This window comes from Malaclemys terrapin, chromosome 6 (assembly GCF_027887155.1).
Source record: "Malaclemys terrapin pileata isolate rMalTer1 chromosome 6, rMalTer1.hap1, whole genome shotgun sequence".
NCBI lineage: Eukaryota > Metazoa > Chordata > Testudines > Emydidae > Malaclemys > Malaclemys terrapin.
In genome coordinates this window covers 75,105,268-75,128,047 of record NC_071510.1, presented here as the reverse complement: position 1 = coordinate 75,128,047, position 22,780 = coordinate 75,105,268, and the positions used below count along the sequence as shown (strand labels likewise).

At 39.2% G+C, this 22,780-nt stretch overlaps 1 protein-coding gene across 1 annotated transcript in view; it reads right to left on the bottom strand.

Moving 5' to 3' along the window:
• KIAA0825 (KIAA0825 ortholog) overlaps positions 1–22,780 on the bottom strand; it is a 414,416-nt gene that overhangs the window by 240,535 nt on the left and 151,101 nt on the right. The window contains exons 8-13 of the mRNA XM_054032998.1: positions 21,460–21,554; positions 19,500–19,727; positions 18,174–18,439; positions 16,202–16,352; positions 11,018–11,208; positions 5,027–5,209 (exon numbers count right to left, since the gene is read on the bottom strand). Of these exons, the coding sequence (XP_053888973.1) occupies positions 5,027–5,209; positions 11,018–11,208; positions 16,202–16,352; positions 18,174–18,439; positions 19,500–19,727; positions 21,460–21,554 (1,114 nt within the window). The remainder of the gene's footprint in view (positions 1–5,026; positions 5,210–11,017; positions 11,209–16,201; positions 16,353–18,173; positions 18,440–19,499; positions 19,728–21,459; positions 21,555–22,780) is intronic.

Sequence of the window (22,780 nt, the reverse complement as noted above, 5' to 3'; positions counted from 1 at the left end):
TGGATATGTACTTTGTTTTCATCTTTATTGCACAAAAATCTTGGACAAGTATTAGACCAATTGAAATGTTTCCTTCCTTAGCAAATAGGTTACAAGTGATAAGTATTTTGCAAACTACCGCAGACCATAGCCTCTTTCCCTAGCCTCTGTTTGTCATTAATGGCTATTAGCCAGGATGGGTAAGGAATGGTGTCCCTATCCTCTATTTGTCAGAGGGTGGAGATGGATGGCAAGAGAAAAATCACTTTATCATTAAATGTTAGGTTCACTCCCTCTGGGGCACCTGGCATTGGCCACTGTCAGTAGACAGGATACTGGGCTGGATGGACCTGTGGTCTGACCCAGTATGGCCATTCTTATATTCTTATGTTCATATTTCATGCCTCAACAGACATTTCCCAGAAGAGCAATGCAGAGGCATTTTCTCAGAGATTTTCTGATAGAAACATAGAAGTAGTCATTTGTGAACTCTTCTGTGTGTCCTGCTCTTATGAGATTCAGATGATGTATTGACAAAAATCAATTTAGGTTTGCAAAAATTAGTCATGTCTGCTTTTTCTATCTATTGCTTCCCTTACAATTAATTTTATCCAAGTTTTTTGGAGAATGAATTAGAAACTACCTAACATATGGACATTTTCATTATACAGCCATGACAATAAAGAAAACTGATGTGAGATCAATATTCTTTTATTTCAAATTATGCATAACCTCTAATTTGGTTAATGGGAAAACTTTTTTTTTTCATCTTGTAAAATATGTACACATCATTGACTAACAAACTCAGGGAATTTAATAAACAAACTCAGCATGTTAACTTTTTATGTAATCTTGACTGTCATTAGTGGGTTACGTTTATTGAGAGTATACTAGCTGCAGTGCAACACACAATATAGAAAACTATCCAGATCTGAGATCTCATCTAATTTTAAGAATAAAGATCTAAGAATGCATGGTTCAGCAAATCACCTTCTTTAGCCGTCACAAAAAATATAATCTTTAATGATCATTTGCTACATATATAATTTCAGTTTTAACATTTTTCTATAAATCTGTGACAAACCATGAAATTTGATATTTTCACCATAGCCAACACATGAAATCTGTGAGCTTTGTGATTTGCAAAGGGCCTTATTTTCATGATGACCCATCTGTGATGAAGTGGGAGTTCTGTCTGTACCACTTCTGAATTTTGGATAATTTTATGAAATTGTATCATGAAATCATTGTGTCATTGAAAACGTATAAATATGTGGATCCATCATGAATTAGCATGTCATGACCTGGGAGAGACAATGGTGAGTGATTGGCACTCAATGATTGTGTATTCAAAGTAAAACACCTTGGGACAATAGGTATGCTCTACCTGGGAGAAGACACTTCCTCCTTTTGTCTGAAGGGAGGGTGGGGTTTGGAAGTAATGGAAAATCACCAAAAAGGCAGAACAAAAGAAGCAGGTGACCCTAGAAGGAGTCTATAAATGGACTCACGGGGGGTGGGGGTGGGAGGAATGGATAAGGGGGGAGTCATTTTGCATGAGATTAAGACAGGGGCAGGAAGTGTGGGGCAGGAAAGAGCAAGGTCCCAGACGCTAGATAAGGCCCCCATGAAGGAGAGAGACTAGCTAGCATCCTCACCCACAACCACTTCAGATTTGGGGACAACTTATACCTTCAAGTCAGTGGCACTGCTATGGGTACCCGCATGGCCCCACAGTATGCCAACATTTTTATGGCTGACTTAGAACAACGCTTCCTCAGCTCTCGTCCCGTGGTGCCCCTCCTCTACTTGCGCTACATTGATGACATCTTCATCATATGGACCCACGGAAAGGAGGCCCTTGAAGAATTCCACCTGGACTTCAACAATTTCCACCCCACCATCAACCTCAGCCTGGACCAGTCCACACAAGAGATCCACTTCCTGGACACTACAGTACAAATAAGTGATGGTCACATAAACACCACCCTATACTGGAAACCTACTGACCGCTATACGTACCTACATGCCTCCAGCTTCCATCCAAGACACATCACACGATCCATTGTCTACAGCCAAGCCCTAAGATACAACCGAATTTGCTCCAACCCCTCAGACAGAGACAAACACCTACAAGATCTTTATCGAGCATTCGTAAAACTACAATACCCACCTGGGGAAGTGAGGAAACAGATTGACAGAGCAAGACGGGTACCCAGAAATCACCTACTACAGGACAGGCCCAACAAGGACAATAACAGAACACCTCTGGCCATCACATACAGCCCCCAGCTAAAACCTCTCCAGCGCATTATCCACGATCTACAACCTATCCTGGAAAATGATCCCTCACTCTCACAGACCTTGGGAGGCAGGTCAGTCCTCGCTTACAGACAACCCCCCAATCTGAAGCAAATACTCATCAGCAACTACACACCACACCACAGAAACACCAACCCAGGAACCCCTGTAGCAAACCTCGTTGCCTACTCTGTCCCCATATCTACTCTGGCAACAGCATCAGAGGACCCAACCACATCAGCCACACCATCAAGGGCTCATTCACCTGCACATCCACTAATGTTATATATGCCATCATGTGCCAGCAATGCCCCTCTGCCATGTACATTGGCCAAACCGGACAGTCCCTCCGCAAAAGAATAAATGGACACAAATCGGACATCAGGAATGGTAACATACATAAGCCAGTAAGTGAACACTTCAATCTCCCTGGTCATTCTATTACAGATTTAAAAGTCACTATCATTGAACAAAAAAACTTCAGAAACAGACTTCAAAGAGAAACAGCAGAACTAAAATTCATTTGCAAATTCAACACCATTAATCTGGGCTTGAATAGGGACTGGGAGTGGCTGGCTCATTACAGAAGCAGCTTTTCCTCTCCTAGAATTGACACCTCTTCATCTAATTATTGGGAGTGGACTACATCCACCCTGATTGAATTGGCCCTGTCAACACTGGTTCTCCACTTGCGAAGTAACTCCCTGCTCTCCATGTGTCAGTATATAATGCCTGCATCTGTAACTTTCACTCTATGCATCCGAAGAAGTGAGGTTTTTACTCACGAAAGCTTATGCCCAAATAAATGTTAGTCTTTAAGGTGCCACCAGACTCCTTGTTGTTTTTGTAGATACAGACTAACACAGCTACCCCCTGATAGCTAGCATGCAACAGCCTCCATGAGGAGGGGATATATAAGTTGCCTGCCTGCCTGCCTTCCTGAACCCAGATGCTCCCCCAAGGACTCACAAGGGAAGGGTGAGCTAGAAAGTAAGGGACATTGCGTTTAGGATGTTTTATGTGATCTGTATTCTCTTCTGCTTAATTTGTTAAGAGCATAACATTGTTAGATTGTACAAAGTGTGTGTGTTGGCTGTTTCACAAGTACTATATGACCCTGAAAAAGTTAAACTGTAAACCAGAAGCTTCACACCTTTGGGAGGAGTTCTGGGAGTGGGGAGTCTGAAGCGTCAGCACTGCACTCACAGTGGCTAAGTGTTTGGTGGCTAAGGTTCCAGCACTCAGAGTGCAGGAGTGCCAGATAGCTCTGCACCCTGACAGCATGCCTAGGTTCCCCAAGATTGGGGTACTGGCTGAATTTCATTCAGGCTCAAAGGGCTTGAAATACCCTGGGGATATCCTACATAGTAGTCCCTGTGACTGGCCAGGAAGGATCTGTGACACCTTTATCTCTGAACATAGAGTTTTTTTATCTAAAGCAAATCAGTTTACTACACTGAGATTTATTACATGCCTAAAACATTGGAGTTTTTTGTGATTTTGAAACACAGTATGTAAAATTCCAAATACAAGCTAGTCCTTTCCATTCTCTCTTTATTGCCCCTTTCTGATAGACTTCTCTGATTTTTCAAATTAGTAAGTCACTCTTTGTAACTCAGGATACAAGAAAAATCTGTAAACAATAGGAATTAGCAGAACGGCATACAGCAGCTAAAAGGGATAGACTACATTCTGTTTTTGAGGACACAACATTTAGATGTTACAACAACCTCACAAGTGATAAAAGAACCACTCTAGTTAGAAGACCCGACATACACAGACAAAGATCAGGACTCCCTCTTCCTATTTTTTCCCATAGTTGTCTCCTCATGTAATAAAATGAAGACCAGACTCACAGGCTCTCAGCTATTTTTTTTTCATAATTTGGGATCTCACTTTAATATCTGGCTCTTACACAAAACAATCTCCATTAAATCCTGGCCCCACTGAAGGCAATGGCATAACTCATATGTAACATCAGTCTAGGCCAAGTCCTGTTTTGGTTGCAATTGTGACTTCTAAAGATATATTCTCCTAAGATTAAGCTTTGTATACACTTGTTCTTTACAAATATATTTGAGACTTACTGAAGCACATCAGCTTCCTATGTGTCATGTAATCAGAGAATCAGTTCAATTAATTATTTCAAGAAGTCCAGTAATTCCAGAAGTATGAGAAAAATATTTCTAGGAGGGCTTTTAGCAGACAAAGACTTGAGAAGATACAATGGCTGGAAGCTGAAGTTAGAAAAATTCTTTATGGAAATAAGGTGCAAGTTTGTATAAGTGAGAGTGATTAACTTGCAAGGAATACAGTGGATTCTTCATCACTAAAGCCTTTAAATCAAGAAAATATATCTTTCTAAAAAGATATGCTCTAGTTCAACAAGAAATTTGCACTTATTGGAGGAATCACTAAGTTACGTTCTATGCCCAGTGTTATGTAGGAGATCAAACTGGATGATCGGTTCCAGCTTTTATGAATCTATGGAAAAGTATGCTTGATTCAAATCCCATTAAACTTGATGGAAAGAATCTCATTGACTTCAATAATCTTAGAATACAAACCTAATTCAAGACACCAATCAAGTATCTAAAGCAGTGGTTCTCAAACTGTGTCCAGACTTTGGGTTCCATTTACATTTTTACCAAAAAAATGTCTCATGGACCATCTACCTTTCACTTGCAAGTTAAATAAGCTATATGGTCAATTTTACCTTGTATTAAAATATTACCCTCATACTTACTCATACAGATTCTTCAAAGGTGCAGTTAAAATGGCAAGTGCAGAGAGCAGATTGTTGCAGTGGTTGTGTATTTTATAGATCTTGGCGTCTTTGTCTTTATGTGGATTCAAAAGTTCCTGCACTGAGCAGCAAGCTGACCACAGCATATTTTCAGTAGATACTAAAATCGCTGTGACATCAATTCTGTTGGGAAGAAAGGGTGAAAATGTCAGCCGTGGAAGTAGTCTGATGGTGAAATCTCATCTGAGTTATCAATGCACTTTCCTACCATACAGAAAATACAAACTCCTTATTTGAAATGGCTGTAATTGTTAAATGACATAAAGGCTCTCTGTAAGTAATACCCACTACAAACTAATACATAATCAATCAATTTCTGGTCAGAAGAAAATATTTTATTCAGTTCTCTTAATAAACAATAGTTGACACAGCACGTGAAGATAGAGCCATATTTCTGGCTCTTCAATCCTTGCTTCTGCTACTCCCCAGCATCTTCCCTATTAACATCCAGCCCTCTGCCCCCTACCCTACAACCCTCTTTTCACTGCCAGAGTCACCAGTTACCTACTACTCCTCCCTTGTCACTTTCTAGCCCCCTGAACTCCTCACTTTCACTTTCCAGACTCTTTCTGCCAATGCCCCATGCTCTCTCCCCAATATAAACACCCTATTACCAATTTCTTCACATTGTCCAGGAAGCAGATATTCTGCAGGCCTGATATGACCAATCTCTGCCACCAGATGCTATATAATAACTGCAAAACAACTTCTACCACCAGTAAGACAATGCTGCTACAGGAGACCTGTAGCAAAAGAAGGAGGTAGACAAGCGTGGGAAGCAAGGCCTGTAGAGAATTCAAAGAAGAAGAACCTTGTGTACCTTCCCCACCAAGGAAATAGGAGGAAAGGTGTGGGACTCAGTAGTTTCACAGCCCTATTTTCCTTTCTCATATGGGTGGGCACTGCTCTAACTCTGACTCCAGCAGGCACAGAAAATGCAGCTTGGCCACAGAACTGGTGGTAATGGAACAGCGCACACACACACACACACACACACACACACACACACACCCCAGCAGGAGACTGTCAAATCATGGCTCTTCCATCCTGCTTGTGTGAACTGTAAAAGGGAAAAAGGTTGGGTTTAAATTTTACTGGGGAATAGCAACTTAGTTTAAATAATATTACAGGATGGGAATTGCAGTGCACACACTACATTCAAATCCAACTGGAAAGAATGACTAGTAGTCGGTGAACTGATTTTGGATAATTTTATGAAATTGTATCATGAAATCATTGTGTCATTGAAAACGTATAAATATGTGGATCCATCATGAATTAGCATGTCATGACCTGGGAGAGACAATGGTGAGTGATTGGCACTCAATGATTGTGTATTCAAAGTAAAACACCTTGGGACAATAGGTATGCTCTACCTGGGAGAAGACACTACCTCCTTTTGTCTGAAGGGAGGGTGGGGTTTGGAAGTAATGGAAAATCACCAAAAAGGCAGAACAAAAGAAGCAGGTGAACTGATTTTCAGTCTGTGAACCTTTATAGGTGCCCAACTGATTGAGGCAAGGTGATATGACTAGTTCAACTAGTAACCAACTAGACAATGCCTGGCACAAGGTCACAGAACCTTGACCTAATTAAAAAAAATAAAATTCAATATAAAATAATAGATATGATAGATTCAGACATCTGAAGTAAGGATGTAGTCAAATAAATGCATAATACTCTACACTACGAGTTTAGGTCGAATTTAGCAGCGTTACATCGATTTAACCCGGCACCCGTCCACACGACAAAGCCTTTTTTTTTATTTAAAGGGCTCTTAAAATCGATTTCTGTACTCCTCCCCGACGAAGGTATTAGCACGGAAATCAACATCGCTGGGTTAAATTTGGGGTAGTGTGGATGCAATTTGACGGTATTGGCCTCCAGGAGCTATCCCAGAGTGCTCCATTGTGACTGCTCTGGACAGCACTTTAAACTCAGATGCACTAGCCAGGTACACAGGAAAAGCCCTGGGAACTTTTGAATTTCATTTCCTGTTTGGCCAGTGTAGTGAACTCAGCAGCACTGGTAACCATGCAGTCCCCCTAGAATGTTTCTACGTTCCCCCTATCATCTTCGTCCCTGAGGTTATCATTGATTAGAAGGCAAAAAAAAGCACTCGAGCTCATGCAGTCCTCCCGCACTGATAGGACACAGTGTAATGCATGGAGGCATTCAGTGGCAGAAGCCAGGAAAGAATTGCTGTGTTTGCTTAATTGCAAAAGTATCACGCCTCGTTAGCGATCCTGCCAGAGCCAGGTCGCTGTCTCAGCCTTGGGCGGGGGCATGACCGCTTTGTGAGCAGGAAGGCCATAGATATAGACACTGAATTTGGTAGCTTCTGTAGCTAGAGAAAACATTCTTGTGCATTCGGCAAAGTCTGTGGCAAAAAAAGAGAAGGCCCGTAGTGTAGCGGTTATCACATTCACCTAACACACGAAACGTCACCAGTTTGAAACCGGGTGGAAACAGGTCACTATTCCTTTTTCTGACTCCCCTCCTGCATTTTTAGTCTTAGAACAGACCGCCCTGTGAAATTTTACTTTGAATTATATCAATTATGAGTTAAATAATATGGAAGCTCTCTCTCAGTTATAGTCCCAGGTTCCTTACCCTTTCAGCTGCTCTGATAAATTAACATTTTTGTTAGGGGCGGGGAAATTTTCATGAAGCCTTTTATAGGGACTAATGTAATCTAGGACTCTGAAATAATCTTAACGTGGCCCATAGAGTGCAATCCTTCATTCTGGATTTGTCATTCCACAAGTTGAACTGCTCCTTACTACTGTCCAGGCTTCATGAGCCATGGGAGCAAGGAGCAGGCTGGGGTGGGTGTGACCGCACAGTAATGCCGGCTGGGAGAGCAGCCTGAGGCAGAAGCCTTCAGCTGGCATGATATTCCAGGCAGGACTGAATCTCCATGAGATGAAACTTAAAGAAGAGAATGACCTGGAGTCACTCCCATTCAGTGCTCTACGAGGAGGATAGCCATGTCTGTCCAGGCACCCCTGATTGACCTCACCGAGGTCTGCCAGCTGAGCGGGGCTTGGGACTCCGGCTGGCAGGAGCCAGCGGACGGAGCCCCAGACCAGCAGCGGGCTGAGCCATTCACCCCGCTGCCGGTTTGGGGCTCCGTCTGCCGACCCGCTCAGCCCACTTCCAGCCTGGGGTTCCAATCATCCAAGCAGGCAGTGGGCGGAGTGGGGCTGGTGGACAGGACCCCGGAAAAAAGGCACGAAATGATTGTCTGCCATTGCTTTCGGGGGATGGGGTGGGGAGGAGGTGCTGACGACATGTACCCAGAACCACCCGCGACAAAGTTTTTGCCCCATCAGGCATTGGGAGCTCAACCCAGAATTCCAATGGGTGGTGGAGACAGTGGGAACTGTGGGATAGCTACCCACAGTGAAATGCTCTGAAAGTCGACGCTAACCTCGGTACTGTGGACGCACTCCGCGGAGTTAATGGTTTTAAGTGGGGACACACACAATCGACTGTATAAAATCGATTTCTAAAAAATTGACTTCTATAAATTCGATCTAATTTCGTAGTGTAGACATACCCAAAGGGTGAGATTTTCAAAGATATTAAGGCACCTAGGGATGCAGAAAGGCACCTAGTGGGATTTCCAAAAAGCCTAACTCCCATTTCCACTAAGTTCCTATCTGAATCTTTAGGCATTTAAATTCCTTTGAAAATCTGGCCCAAAGTGCACAAAAAGTTCTCTATCTTGGTCTCATGGGTTTATAATGTCACTAGAAGTTCACAGTAAAAATACAGCCTTATAAAGCACACTTATGCAATACATTGTAGTATGAATATATACTAACTAGTCAAAGAAAATATGTTTTTAATGTATGACTGGATAATTCACTTAGAGACAAAGCCAAGAATTACCATTTTAATGAGTGGAAGAGATGTTTATCTATAAATGGAGTGCCCTGTTTATTAAAATAAACAAAAAGGTTCTTCTTGTCCAGTAACTTAAATCAACTTCATGCAAAGCTGAAAAGTACCAGATGCATCAGAAACTGTTCTAGGACTTTTATATCCTGCAAATTATAGGAAATTTTGCAAGAAAATGATCAGGAAAGGTGTTTTCATGTCAGGAGATACAGTAACTATCGTATTCTGTGTTGGTTAATCCCACAAAATGCAGTACCTGATATTAGGGGCTTCCCTTTGCCGCCGCCCCCCCCGCACACCCCCGTTCTTGTCACGCAGACAGAAAGCAGAAGACCGGAAGTCAGAAGTGCAGGCAATGCAATATTTATTGGGGTTAGTTTCAAGCAAGTATATCCATAGCTCTGATGCTGCAGAGCCTTTACCCGTGTCCCCATTTCCTATTCCCACCACCTCCTTCTTAACAGGCCTAAATATACCTGCAGTGAATGCCCCTGATCCCACCCTTTTTGATTTATGGTCATGCTCCATTTTGGAGGTTCGTGAGTCTGGGGTCTTGGTGCCACCTCTTTTGTATCCCATGGGAGGGGTAAGGAATGAGGTTGTGTTCTGGCCAAGGCCAGGCCTTTCTTTGGCTTTTAGTGTTTCTTATACCCTTCCCGCCCCCTCCACCGTCATCCCATGGTTGCTTGATCTTGGCTTGCGAGAGGAGCCAGGCAGCCTTCCAGCATATGCTTATATATTAAACTCCCACCGTACCCAGTAACACATTTAACTCTATCCCTTATCTTTTCTCATTATACTAACAAAACCCATCTGGCTGGGCAGAAGCAACATACAGTGTCTTTGTTCTTTGTTCACACATATTAAAAATGATACAAGAGTATCAAAAAAAATCAAACCCAAAATTCTATCTCAAGCTAACAAACAGGCCTATATACGAACACTTGAGCATGCAGAAATACTGTCTAGTAGTATTTTCGAATTATATTTAAGGATATAAATCACAGAGAATTTAGTATAGGATTAAAGCATAAACAAGAACTGGGAAATCTGTGGTTTATTCCCAGCTCTTACATACACTGTGAAACCTTAGACAAGTCACTTTGCCCATCTGTGCCTCAGTCTTCCCATCTGTAATATGGGTTTACAATACTTCTCTAACTCACATAGATGTTGTAAGACTTAATTCACTGATGTTTGCAAAGTACTTTATGAAATTCTTGGATGACAGGCACTTTAGAAATCTTCAGTATCATGAGCAAATTTTACATCTCAATCTCTGTTGCATTTCTACATTTACAGCCTTCAGCAGGAGTTATGTGAATATATTGTCCCAGATGGATTTACTGTCCATGCAGATGATTGATTTTCTTGAGATTAGTTTAAATCCCATGGCCACCATGATCATCATAGACCCTGGCATGTTTCAGTAAAGAGACGGGCAAGTTCACTTTACTGATTGCTGTAACCAAACAGGAGAATGGAAAGGAAGGAATAAGGTATTAGGACAAGTTTGCTGCAAGAGCTGCCTGCCCTTTTATTGCTTCTAGACAAAGCCCTTGCTCCAGCAAAGTTTAGGAACCTGATAGGACAGTCTTCAGCTGGAGCACTTGCCTGTCCTGGAGCTGCCAGAAGAGCAGGGCCTTTAATTCATGGATCAGTCCCTTGACCCTCACCCAAAGCTACTCCTGCTGTCTGCATTTCTTTTTGTTTGCTCAGCCACTCAGGCTCTGCATCAAGCCTCATGCGCTCTGGCCATTTATGTGGCAGTTTTACAAAAGAGGGAGTTATGCAACCCCAATCATATACTGAGTGATCACATAGCACATGGAGCCTAGCATATACTTAAATATCCCAGATGAATTTTATTAAAACAATCTTCATAGGAATTATATACATTTATAAATTTATTTTTATATTCACATATATTTAAATTCAGGTGAATTACAACGAAACAACACATCATATCCTGAGAACACATGCATTTTATCCACAAAAAACACCTGTTAATCATAAATGTGTTACCTTATCTGTGGAGTTCTCTTATAACTGGGATGGGCTTGAGAATATCTGCAGGCTAGCACAGCCAAAGATTTCTCCAGCACTTCTTCTAGAATCTCCTGGGCTAACTTGGGGGGTAGGATAGTCCACAGATCATGATGGAGAGCACAGCAGAAATAATGCCACATCTGGACAGAGAATGAGCATCTTTCCCCCTGGAAAAACCACCACACATTAAACAATAGAAACACATCTTCCAAAATGTCAGCTTGGTTCCTGTGAATCTAATTAGTTCAGGCTGAGAGGAAATAGCTGAAGAGTTTGAGACAGTAGATGACCAAAAAAGATTCTTGACAAGATGTAAAACATCTTTATTGACAAAAAAACACATGTTTCATTTCAGTTACTAAACCAATACTCTACCACAAAGCCAAACCACAAACATTTGACCTACTATATGCTTAAAACTTCATACAATATTTTGCAATCACTAAACTAACCAGATTAGTTTAATATATTGGCTACCTCTTCTTAAACAAGAACCAAATTATTTAAATTACTTAAGTATGTCTATTTCCATAGATCCATAATAACCACTGCCAGATTTTTTATGAATCTTTGGTTGTGTATCATTATAATGAAAGAACAGCAGAAAAAAATAGCCAACCAACTAATCTCCTTGCTATATACATGCAAGTGACATGGGCAGTTGAGAAACATTTTAAAAGTATTTTGATATTTCACTATTGCATTTTAATAACAATACCAGAAACAAAAAAATAATAACTGCCTGATTTTAAGACAATTTTAAGAGTTTGGCAGATGTTCTCATGCAAGTGAAGCTGGCCTCATTTTGTCCAAGCCAGACCAGCAGCTTATTACAATTTCCTGGTTTTCTTACATAAAATAAACTTCAGCTATTATGGGTGGAGTATATTGAAAAAAATATCAGAAAAGAGTAGAACTTTACCCATGGAGATCTTTGCGTAGAATGCTTCCTAGACAAGTACTAACTGAAATGTTCATACATTGTTTGTCACTGAGTGTTTTGATACCTTATGGTCTTCTAATTATGAGATTCACTATTGTAGATTTCTTCCAGGAGAAGGTGATCAAATGTGCAAATATTTCTACATAGTGGACCACAAGCTAAATGAGAGTCAACAGTGTAACACTGTTGCCAAAAAGGCAAACATCATTCTGGGATGTATTAGCAGGAGTGTTGTAAGCAAGACACAAGAAGTAATTCTTCCATTCTACTCCACGCTGATTAGGCCTCAACTGGAGTATTGTGTCCAGTTCTGAGCGCCACATTTCAGGAAAGATGTGGACAATCTGGAGAAAGTCCAGAGAAGAGCAACAAAAATTATTAAAGGTCTAGAAAACATGACCTATGAGGGAAGATTGAAAAAATTGGGTTTGTTTAATCTGGAAAAGAGAAGACTGAGAGGGGACATGATAACAGTTTTCAAGTACATAAAAGGTTGTTACAAGGAAGAGGAAGAAAAATTGTTCTTCTTAACCTCTGATGATAGGACAAGAAGCAATGGGCTTAAATTGCAGCACAGGAGGTTTAGGTTGGACATTAGGAAAAATTTCCTGTCAGGGTGGTTAAACACTGGAATAAATTGCCTAAGGAAGTTGTGGAATCTCCATCACTGGAGATTTTTAAGAGCAGGTTAGACAAACACCTGTCAGGGATGGTCTAGATAATACCTAGTCGTGCCATGAGTGCAGGGGACTGGACTAGATGACCTCTTGAGGTCCCTTCCAGTCCTATGATTTTATGAAATATTCAATTTATTTCTACAAATATACATCTTGCATTCAAAGAATAAGCACATTAAGGACAGAATAATTAGCTTCCATTTCTAATGGAGACTAATCCTTTTTTGGTCATTTTTAGGTCTTCTAGTATCAAACTAAAATCAGTCTCACAATAAGAAATAAGACTTTCTAAATGAATTTTCTATGTGGTACAGCATTTATAATGTTTTATTAAGTATCTGGATGCCTGAGAGTCTTGGAAATTCTCTGGGAGCCTACAAACTCTTATCTTAACATAAGTTTATACTATTACACTTATTATTATATAATATTTTTGTTCACTATATATAATCTTAAAGTGGTAAATTTAATAATGTATCTTTTCTAACATTGTGCCTCTAAAACAGAAGCAATAGTGTTTTGATTAAAAATTTATATGAAATCCATTCCCTTTTGCTGACCTGTTTTTCTGTTTGTTGCCATTTCTACAGTATTCTACTGGTAAACATCTGCTATTTTTGAAGACTTTGTACAATGTAAACAGATGTGAGCTTTTATTTAGATTATATATCAGGAAACAAGCAGCGGGGCTTTATTACATAAGCCACTCAATATTATCTTTGAACAGACAATTTTTTATTCTTAGACTATTAGAAAACATAAGTTCCTAAAATTGCAGCAGATGTCTGCTATACTAAAAGTTTGATTTTAAAATGTAATCTGGAGAGCTGGCCTGGTGGCACAGCGGGTGTTCAATGTACTCCACCAGTGAGATACTGCACCCTAAGAGGTTCACACCCTGACAGCTTAGAATGTAAGTGCTTTATGATAATAATGTACTTAGGGTTCAGTTCAGATCTCACGTACATGAAAACATATTGATCCATATCTTGTAAAATCATTACTGAACTTTTACAAACTATATGTTCATATGAATAGAATAGAGCTCTTAGCCTACAGTTAAGATGGGATTGCCTGCTTTTCTCTTGATCGAACACACCACTGTTTTCAAAATCAGTTGGATTACCAGAGAGGTATAGAGAGTGTGTGAAGAGAGAATGCAGTCAGGTGTCCCAATGCAAAAACATTTGTAAATTGAGCTATTTTTACCTTCACTGTGTAGAAAAGCAATATCACTTTATTTTAGAGAGTATAAATAGCCATGGACTCCCAAATTTAGTTGGGGTCTTTGGAGGTTACCATTGTACAAATAATAATAAGTCTATAGAAAATGTCGCTACATGTAATCACAGAGTGCCACATTCTGACAATCTTACTCATGTTGAGAATGCCTTTGTCTGTATATATAGTCCCATTTTCTTTTGTGGTGTGCAATTTATTATTTTGAACAAGAGGGGCCAGCCAGTTCTGCTTCTCAGCACATGGTGAGTGGGGCCGGTGGTGGGAAAAGAGGCGGGGCAAAGCCCCACTCCTCCTGCCATTATTTGAATGCCACGCATTCCTTGGAATAGGTAGGGAACAGCCCCTGGGATCTCCAATGTGTAAGGGCTGGTGTTCCGCCTGGTCCTTACACAGGCTGCATAACAGTGAGGAGGGGAAGGTTCCTTCCTTATATGCTCCCCTTCTGATGCATACATCCATAAAGCAGAGATACACTCTGTCCCTTAGTTTGGTGGGAGAGAGTGGTTCTGCTTTTTGTGAATTTTAACTGAGGACTTACAAATGGTGCCAGATCAATTGTCCTGAAGACTGAAGAGATACAAGCTTTCTTCAAACTACCTCCCTATGTGCCTCAATCCTGACCAAAGGAGCGAGGATTATTCAGTCAGTCCTTGCTGTCTTTGCTGAGACTGCTAACAATTTGTGTCAATTATGATGGTGGTTTTTGTGAGGTGGACAACTGTTTGCTAGTTGCTGGAATGAGGCCACTGAAAACTGGCCACAGTCATGTGATAAGTGTAGACTGTTACCAGTGCAGACCAGATCCCAGTCAGTGACCAAGAGGTACTGGGCTCCATACTACTGGCAACTTCCTGAACCATCCAGACAATATTTAAGAAAAATAAAATCAGTTTCTTTTTTACTCTGTTCTGAGAGACAGAGACCCTTTAATAGCACCAGCCATGGAAAGTAACATTTAATCAATTGAACTCTCCAGATCCTCACCGTTGAAAGAGAAGGTATAACACAATGGCTCTTCGTAACTGGCTTCCAGAATGTAAGTATCAGATACAAAGGAAATTCTGCTCCACTATAGGAGGCCTGGGAGATGGTAGAGTCATACTCAGAAGCCTAGTTCTCATATATGGCAATTGTAACAAGCAAGGACAGGGCCATGGTTGCTGTAGATCCCAATTATTATTGATAATGAAATTACAAACATTTTACGTGACCCAGAAATCACATTCAAGGGATTTCACGCAATATGTAGTCTATAATCAATGGAATAGTTCACTGGAAGTGGGAAAGAATCAATATATTCAACTGTATGTTTTATTAATTGGCCCTTGATTTTCTTGCACTAAAATAATTAAACTCGAGTTTAAGAGTAGACTTGGGATTCCAAAATTCAGACAAAATCACAATATGCAGGTTAGAAACATATGGCTGGATTCTGTGGACAAGGATACTGGTCACTTGTGCTATCTGAGCCACCTACCAAACCCACAGTAGGGGAGCAAAATTTGAAAGAATGACAAAAGAGAAATATATTAAATAAGAAAAATACTTATAATATGCATATGTATTGGGAGGGAAAGAGAAAAAAAATACAAGTCTTACAATCATCACAGGGAGCATTTCATGCGAGAAAAAATTTACATTATTCTGGTATAGTTATTTCTTTGAGTCTTAGGGTACATCTACACTACAGCGGGGAGTCGATTTAAGATACGCAAATTCAGCTACGTGAATAGCATAGCTGAATTCGACGTATTGCAGCCGACTTACCCCGTTGTGAGGACGGCGGCAAAATCGACTTCTGCGGCTTTTTGTCGGCGGCGCTTACTACCACCTCCGCTGGTGGAGTTAGAGCGCCGATTCGGGGATCGATTGTCGCGTCCTGACGGGACGCGACAAATCGATCCCCGAGAGGTCGATTTCTACCCGCCGATTCAGGCGGGTAGTATAGACCAGACCTCATACTATATAGGCGTCAATATATTAACCTTCTCTCCTTTTCCCCATATAGGGGAAACTATCTATTTTCAGCCAATCCTAAGAAACAGTATTTTACTAGGCAAACAGCATGAGAACCCTTATTTAATTACCTCACTGATTAATCTTAAGTCTTTTAACTATATTTTACTAGATCATTCCTAAGAAGATATTTACATACAGTAACAGAGCTATTTTAAAAACATATCCCAACAGCCCTTGTGCACAAGTAGTACAGATCTTATGTTTCTAATTAGTCAGAGAGCAGATAAGCAGTAAAACACATTTATGTAAAAGGAGGGGAAAGTAAACTTAACCTCACACCTCATAAAAAGCTTTGTAGTCATCCCAGTGGTGGCTCTCAGCATCCTGTAAAATACTTGTAGCACAAACTCTGACGCAGTAGTTGGTAACTTGAAACTGGAGAACATTGATGAATTCCTGATATCCCTGGACAGGCACTAGGAACAGGGGCCTGTTCAGAGGGAATGATCAAAGAGGCAAAGATTTAAGGCCTGTGCAGTAGGAGGTAACAATCCACAGTACTACAAATGGTTTTGATTATTAGTTATCAATCATTCATTTCCTCTTGGGCTTGAAGTCTGAGCCCACATTCACTTTCAAAAAATCTGGTCTTTGTTTTGCAAGCTCTTTGAAAATGTACATCTGCTGTTCTACAAATATGTATTTCTGCTTCAGACAAACTGCATTATCAATACATCATTCAGAAGTAAAAGTATTCTTCTCTATTATTATAAGTGAGAATGTTATTTTGTCATTCAATTGTCAATATTGTTGGAAGACACTATGCACTTTTCAGCAGTAACTTTTATAAAGCTAGCATATAAACATGAGTCCCACGGACTTATAAAAAGCGTAACTGCACATATATGAATGATCACAAACTGTTTTGAAATGCGCACAAATAGAATTATTTGGGCAATATTTGGGGGCAGATTCTGTCATGCACCAAGATACACTCCTTGCAAAAGAGGGAAAAGCATTAGGGATCCAATAATGGTTCTCTGATTCTGATGCTGCCCTACCCCCAACCCTAGACTGCACTAAGTTACAACAACTGGGTATGGTCCCTCAGTGCTCTGCTTACACCTGCCTGAGGGGAGCACAGTGCCAATCCACCCCCTCCTCATCCTATCATGCACAGCCATCCTTGACATGCCCCCATGGAAGCATGGAGGGGAGCCTGGCCTGGGAACCAGTTCCACCGTTTTACACCGGTGCATCAATTCTCTTCTTTCACCACAGGAATTCTCAACTGGTCAGTAGCTCCAGCTTATGTCCCCTTTGCCCCATTCAGGCAGAGCAACAGGGAGATAATAGAAACTGAGAATCAGGACTCTGTTTTTAAATGTAGATGTGAATCATAGCATACAATATATTTTTAATTAGAAATCAAAATCATAATATTTTTTACTAGAGATGGTCAAAACTGGAACCTTGAATCCAAACCCCTTTAAGTTTCTGCTTGGGTCTGCATTCAGATTTAGATCCCAGGATTTGAACCAGCATCTTATTTTGACTCTAGGTCATACTGAAATCCACAAGGAGCCTGTTTTCCAGTTCCAATTCAGACATGACCAGAATCACACAGGATGAGCAGATCAAGAGATTGCTACTGTTCTGAGCCAAAATCTCCTAAGAACCATTTAAATGGTTTCAGGGCCATCAGGTCCAAGCATTAGCTCTAATTCAACCTCTACCTGAACCCTTACCCAACCCTACTCTGGATCCCAAAACCCCTTCTTTGACCTACCTCTAATTTTATTTAGCATCCATCTAAGACTTATTTAATTAATAAATTACCCTCTTGTAAAAGTTTATTGGATACATATGCTCGTGGTGCTCAACACAATCTTCATGACACTAACGTGCAGGAACATATCTTCATGTTGTCAAAGATTACATTTTTAACATTGTTTTTATGAAAATTAAGCTGCTGCTGCAGATAAAAATGAAATGGAAGTCCTCCATTCATCCATACCATAATATAGTGTAGACAGCCATAATATAAGAGTATTTGCTCAAGATTAACGAGTAAAGAATTTGCATTGCCTTGCCAATTCAAACCTTGAAGATAAAAATCAATGTTTGTAATAACTATTTCAAGTTATCAATATGTCTGATCTTTCCTAAAAACCAGTGCAAATGGTACTTTAATTATAGGAAATATTTTGGGTATATTTACAAGTATTATAGATTATACATTATATCACTGAAATGGAATCAACGTTCCATATTATCTATATTTGAACTAAAACATATTTAAAGGACTCACTTCTTGCTGGTCTCTCTCATTAAATTATCATACATCATAAAATGCTGAAAGACATGTACTGCTGTGGAGAGAACAGCATACAAGTTTTGCAGTGGAGCCTTGGAGGGCACTTCTTTGCTTCTCTCCTCCAACCTTTCCAGGACAGCTGTTGCTACTTTGCAGCACGCCTCCACAAAGTTTGCTCTAATTTCCTGAAGAGATTCATCTCTGCATGCCAGAGCCAGTGGAAGCACTGTGTCAAGTTCTTCCATGATGTCAGAACAAAACTAGGGAGAAATAAATGTGGCATCAAGTTATCTGTACTCTGACAGCTCTGTGTAATTTATGTATGTCAGGGCAAAATTCTTGAATAATGAAATTGGCACAACACAAATATATTGAATCAGCCTTATAAAAATTTCAATCTCTGGTATAGAAGGCAAAACATTTATTTATAATAATGTGAATACATCAAATATAACTTCACAATCTTTGTGCTGTATACCGGCACAGTACAGGCTAAAAAATATTTAAGGATTTAACCTTATATGAGATAATGCCCTAATTTTGCTCATGCCCTCTCATCATATATATTTAATGGCGTTCAGAAGATAAGACTAATTCCTTCCAAACAGGGATAATTCTCTAAACTATTATATCATTTTCAAAAGCAATGTTTTAATCAATTTCTTGCTGCTAGTTATAGGTTGGACATTGTCATCTTCTAGTAAGTGTATGTATTGTTCTCAATAAAGCCATCTTACTAAAAGCCTGTACGCTCCTTTAACTAAACATTTTATAATTCTGCTTAGTATCAATTGCTTTCCATCCTAAATAGGTAAAACACTTGCAAAAATTACAACATTAAAAAGCTTTCATATATTATATATTCTTAGACTAACCATTTAATTAATCAATATATCTGACCTTTTAGCCAAATCAAAGAACTCCAATTTGGCCATAATATCGGTTATGTTGATTAATTAAATGGCATGCCTAAGGAAATAAATACAGGAAATCCTTTTATAGCAATGCTTCAAATTTTGCAAGCATATCATCATCAAATTGGGATGTAAAGCCACAGACACTAATCGGAATGGTTTTGAATCCTTTTGATGCAAAAAAAATAATAGGGACAAAATTAAAAAGTTCATTTTGTTTAGTACAGACTATATGTTAAAGTATAACACAATGTTTGGCATTGTATTGTAATGCCTTTCACTTTCTTTTTAACTCCATTTACATACAACTTGGAATATTAATGGCACTGTAAGCACTTCAAAGCTTGGACGGCAAAAAACCTTGGCATTCTGTCTCCCTGCAAACTTCAGATCTTTGGATACCTGCCTTTGCTATTCGTTTTGGTTGTTCCGCCTCATGGACTGTTTCCCAGGACTCTTTCATTTGCTGGATGTTTACTAGGCTCATTGTATAGACTGCAGCTGAAGCCTGTTCTTTCTGCTCAAGCTGAAGAATTTTAGTTGAAAAATCTTCAATTGCTATTGTTATACAGTGCGCCACAGAAGAAGACAGGTCTTTAAATGCATTCCTCCAACTAAAATCCAATAAAGTTGTCTGAAATATAAATGTATCTGACATAAATCCAAACTCAGCAATGAGCATTACTGTTGTTATGGTTCCAATCTTATATGACTACCAGTATACAAGTTACATAGAGATACTCTGTCATATTGTGTAAGCCATTCACATAACTCGGAAAATACAATTCACAAACAATGAACTAACATTAAAAGGCATATGTATTAACACAGATTAATACATATAGTAATGTTTCATCTAAATTGCCATTGGAGTTAATAAAAATATCAAAATGTCATTTATAAAAATCTATTTCAATAAAACTATCTTTATTTGAGCAGCAGGCTGCACTTTACTTACCACATAAAGCAACCTTTAAATTCAATATATTTAATAAAGTCAATTACATTTTATAGCCGTTTTTATAGTTTATATTACAAACACCATGTAATATTCTCTCTTACTTCCTTAGCATGCTTATAACTCAAAACCAGCAAACCAATAATGTGAATGGTAAACGGTTTAGAGAAACCAGTTTTGGCATACCAATGCTAGAATTTCCCTCTTTAGTGCTGCACTTGGTCACAGTTTAAACTAGTCTAGGTCGTTCACAAACCTGGCCAAAAAATTAGAGACCTCTGAGGTGGATCTGAGGAATGTCATGTACCACCCCCTGGTTCACACTAATTCTGCTTTGCACTGCTCTGATGGTGTAAAGCCATCTTAAAGCTGGACAATGGTGGCCAACTGATAATGTCTCTAGTTTAAGGGGAATATTTCAGGGCCTAACCTAACCAGCCTCTGACATAAGCGGTATGGTAGGAGAGGGGAGGAGACAGGACTCTAACAACCCTAGCTGCTGCAATAGCCTATTGTGCGTGTATGCTAAGAAGTTAGGCATTATAACCAGCCAGAAATGGAAAAGCACTTACATTGCTCTAACTTGTGTCAGGGACTTAATTGATCCCAGAGCCCACCCCACAATTTGGGGAGTACAAAGCCAGCATAATACCACTTTCTCCACATTGTCTTTGAGTCCTGTGCTAGGTATAGCTCATCTGGATCAAAATACTTTCTATAAAGATAAAATTCAAACATAAGTCCCACAAACAGATCCAAAGTGTATTTAAACAAGCTGTTTGAGGCCTAAAATTTGGGACTGATTAATAAAATTCCACTACTGGGCAATGAAGGACTTGGTATGTCTTTTAAACCTCTTAAGTTCCCTAAACTCAACTCCAACATTTAATTGGTGAATGGAGGACAGACCAAGCCACAATACTGCATATGCTTTCTGCAAGGATTACAGCACTAAATGCCTAGTAAAGGAACTAACACAAACCCTAGCAGTAAGCATCTGCATGATCAGCTACTAAGATTTCAGTACATTTTGTCAGCCTATGGTATATTCAAGAACACATGGAATATTAAATAAAGACTTTTATGTTTGTGCACGGTTTTGGTTTTCCTCTTTGTAACTGTGGCATTGTGTTCTTCTGATGTTAACTTTGTTACAGTATAATGTGTACCAAAAAAATAAAAATAAAAAAAGATTATCCCCTTTGTCTCTTTACATACAAATTTTGTATAGGATTTTTTTCATCCTGAGCTGAGATTCTGCAGTTTAAAATTAATTATAATATTCAAACAATTAACTTCTGGAAACAGGTGTTTATAATGAGTATGCCAACAGAATCTATATTGGTGACAGAGAGAAAAAGAAAAAGAAAAAAATCCTTATAAAGTGCAAGTCTCTTTTCATACTCACCTCTTTTACCTGAAGTAACTGTTCAGGAAGCACACTGGTTTCATTTGCTCTAGTTTCCCCTATTAAAAGCTCCCCACCAGCTTTCTTCAGAACTCCTGCACAGTATGATAAAGGGGATCAAAGGTAAGATTAATTCTGTAGAAAAATCTGCAGCCTACAACACCTTCTGATATATCAATATGTAGAATAAAAAAATTCAACAAGATGTAGTAGAATACTAATGTTGCGATAAAGTCAAATTCAGGTTATACACAGCTCCTTTTATATAACCTTATGAAATCCACATCCCATTGTATTCATATTTTACACATATGTATAATGTATAAAATATAGTTCCTTTTGTCATTAATTCATTTTTATACTGATTGTGCAGTCACCTGTTTCTAGCGAGAATAGATAACTTTAGAGCAGCTGTGTAAAAATTAATTTCTATTCTTTGTTCAGTAAATTAAATAAATTATGTGGCACTGTATATTTTAAACATTTTAGTGTTTTAAAAATTCGGACACACTAAGAATCAAATGGCAGCTAATTATTATATCCAAAATAACAATCAGAGTAAGTACAGACGTCTTTAGAACTAATACCTCATTTGCAAAGCCCAACATATATGGCCCAGTCACATACCATTGATCTCAATGGGAATTTTTCCACTGATTTAATCTGGAGTAAACCAATAACTGGGACAGAGGGTAAAAACTGAGGGCCCGGTCCTGCAAACACTTACACACATGAATTGCCCCATGCAGTTATTTGCATGTGTGTTTGTGCTATCTGGCCCTTAGATTTACAGGACAGAGGCCATGTCTATTCTATGTTCTGAGCAGCACTAAACATACCACCAGCGCTCAACAAGTAAATAAAAGCAATGTAATTAATAATTTAAACATCCTTCCCTTTCCTAATATACAGTTTACATACAACACTGGTGCAGGTATTACTAATTTACTATGTCTTATGTGAAATTAAAGACAAGAAACAAGGAGCACTAAATGATAGAATGCTATCAAGCATAGCTAAAGAATATTGTTAAGAGCATATATTAAAAGGTCTTCTGCAGCTTGAAGGCATTGGCAATATGTATGCTCAAAGTTTGGGAAAGCTTTTCTGCTGAAGAAAACATCTAATTCTTTGAGATCCTTAGGATCTCATTTGTCTAACATGGATTTTCCCTTCTCCTTAGATAGAGATAGCGCATCCTTTGAAGGAAGGTATTTTGCTTATGCTCTTAAACAATGTTCCATGGCTTGGAATGACTTCCTCACGTCCTGTTTTGAGTTATGTTAATGAAACTAGTTCCAGGGAAAAATAATTTTTATTT